The sequence below is a fragment of the Austrofundulus limnaeus genome, unplaced genomic scaffold (genome assembly GCF_001266775.1).
Source record: "Austrofundulus limnaeus strain Quisiro unplaced genomic scaffold, Austrofundulus_limnaeus-1.0 Scaffold2250, whole genome shotgun sequence".
Classification (NCBI taxonomy): domain Eukaryota; kingdom Metazoa; phylum Chordata; class Actinopteri; order Cyprinodontiformes; family Rivulidae; genus Austrofundulus; species Austrofundulus limnaeus.
The window spans coordinates 11,570-13,596 of NW_013954652.1; the positions used below are offsets into that span (position 1 = coordinate 11,570).

The following is a 2,027-nucleotide window of genomic DNA, read 5'->3' on the forward strand; positions in this document are numbered from 1 at the left end:
CAGCCTAGGTGGAGTAGTCGAACACAGATCCACTGATCCTTCAACACAGAGCATCTTCAGAAGACAAGTTGATAAAATAAATGTTAAATCTGTATTGTTCCATACAAGTGTGTGTTGAACCTAAAGCACTGTTCGATACGGGTACATGTATTGTTGCAGCCCTAGTAAATACATGAAGGTATACTTTTATTTAACATGATGACAGCAGCTCAGTGCTTAGCCACTTAGTCCTCAGCTGTTAGCGGAGGAAGGAGAAATACTTTTATTTTGACAATCCTGTCTGATAACAAGCAAATGTTCTTTCTTCCTCTCTGAGTCAAGTTTGATCTACAGACCTTCTGTCACTCCAGTTAAAATCAAAGAGCTGTCGCAGCTTTGGATCAAAGGCACCAATCCCACAATAGACTCACGTAAACAGAACATTTACAGAGTCAGCAGCTGAGTCATCGCTGAGGGGGAGACTAGTTTTGGTAAAGACTTCTGTGATTTAGCAACAGTCCAGACAAAAACAAAAACACTGTTACCTCATAGGTGTTCTTGGGCTTCCAGGGAACTTCCYAGGTGAGCGGACCTTTGGCTCGAAGGAAAATTTCTCTTTAAGGTTTTCCAGCACAGAAGGAGCTACGTATGTGAAACCCTGGGACAAAAACAGAGAAATATCTGAGTCCACCAAAAAGCCTCTTTSTCAACACTAGCCACAGCTGATGATGAGCAGTGAACCATCTCATGCAATGTGGTGGAAAAGTGACAAACTTCCAGGAAAATGAGCCAAATTTAAACCCATGGGAAGCATTAACAACTTGTTGTAAGACCTACTTGTTGAAAATGAAACAGGAAAGACACAATGTGGAGAGCTGACCTGTTTTTGCTTTTGTTGTTTTTTTTATAGTTATTTGCAGGTTACACAACAAACACATAAGTGTAACAACAGGACAGAAACAGATGTTTTTAAATCAAAGTGATCTTTTCGACTCTTAATTCTGCACTGAAAAAAGAAACATCTGCACCAGTTGTTTCTTTTGGCTGCTCCTTTCTGAAGGGACTGCCACAGCCAGCATTAAAGATTTGGTGATTGWTTTATGCCYGATGCCGTTCCAGACACAACCTGGCTTTGAACCTGCAACCTCAGTGTTAAAAGTAGGGCTGCACAATATATTAAATTTACCGTCATGGCGGTAACATCCTGTGCCGTAGGATTATCTCAGAAAAGTGCATAAACTGCAATAAATGTTTGGCTCAAGTTTGCATTTCTGTGTTTTGTCGATCGCATGGAAGCTTGAAGCAGGGACTGGCCATTGGGACTACCGGGACTTTTCCCGGTGGGCCGGGGCCTCACTGGGCCAGTGCACGCAGCTGAGGAAAAAATATATATTAAAAAAAAGGATGTAGTTTGGCTTTATACCTGTAGGTGGTGATAACGCACCAATTCACTGTTTACCAATCACTGAAGAAGAAGAACAAGAAGAACAAGAAGAAGAAGAAGAACAAGAAGAAAAGTTTGTTAATGCACACCTAAAGTTTTTTGAAAACCGCCAAGGAACCCTATAGGAAGAAGAAGCTCAAAAGTTGAGAGAATAAAAGGCACACACCACAAGCAAATGTAGCCAAGTGTCAGAAACTGACCAATTTATTTTCTGCTGGTGGTGCATCATCCTCATCCTCAGTGGAACCTGCAGCTTTGTTGTCATTCAACCTCTGGAGAACAACGTGACCAGGAGGAGGATGGTAGTCAGGTAGGTGGCTGTATTTTTTTTCTAGTTTGTTATCTTTTAGCACAATGCCTATATAGCTGTAAAAACAAAAAGTAATTATCATGTGTGGACTAGGTCCAAGCGATTCACTAGCTAATAATTTCATAAAACTGTTGCTACAATTTTTTAATCTATTTTAGATATTTACATCATACACTGAAGTTCAAGTGTATTTATATAGCGCCAAGTCACAACATACGTTGTCTCAGGGCACTGTACATAAAATAGTATTGGCATTCTAAATGACAAAAATAATTTGTTATAAATGTTTATGGG

General features: G+C 40.1%; 1 protein-coding gene across 1 annotated transcript in view; it reads right to left on the minus strand.

Annotated features, from left to right (window-relative positions):
* The window catches only part of LOC106537330 (ribosomal protein S6 kinase beta-1-like), a gene marked incomplete in the record, with an annotated part of 21,508 nt that overhangs the window by 1,447 nt on the left and 18,034 nt on the right, over positions 1–2,027 (minus strand). Inside the window, 1 exon segment of the mRNA XM_014034715.1 lies at positions 525–637. Coding sequence (XP_013890169.1) covers positions 525–637 — 113 coding nt within the window.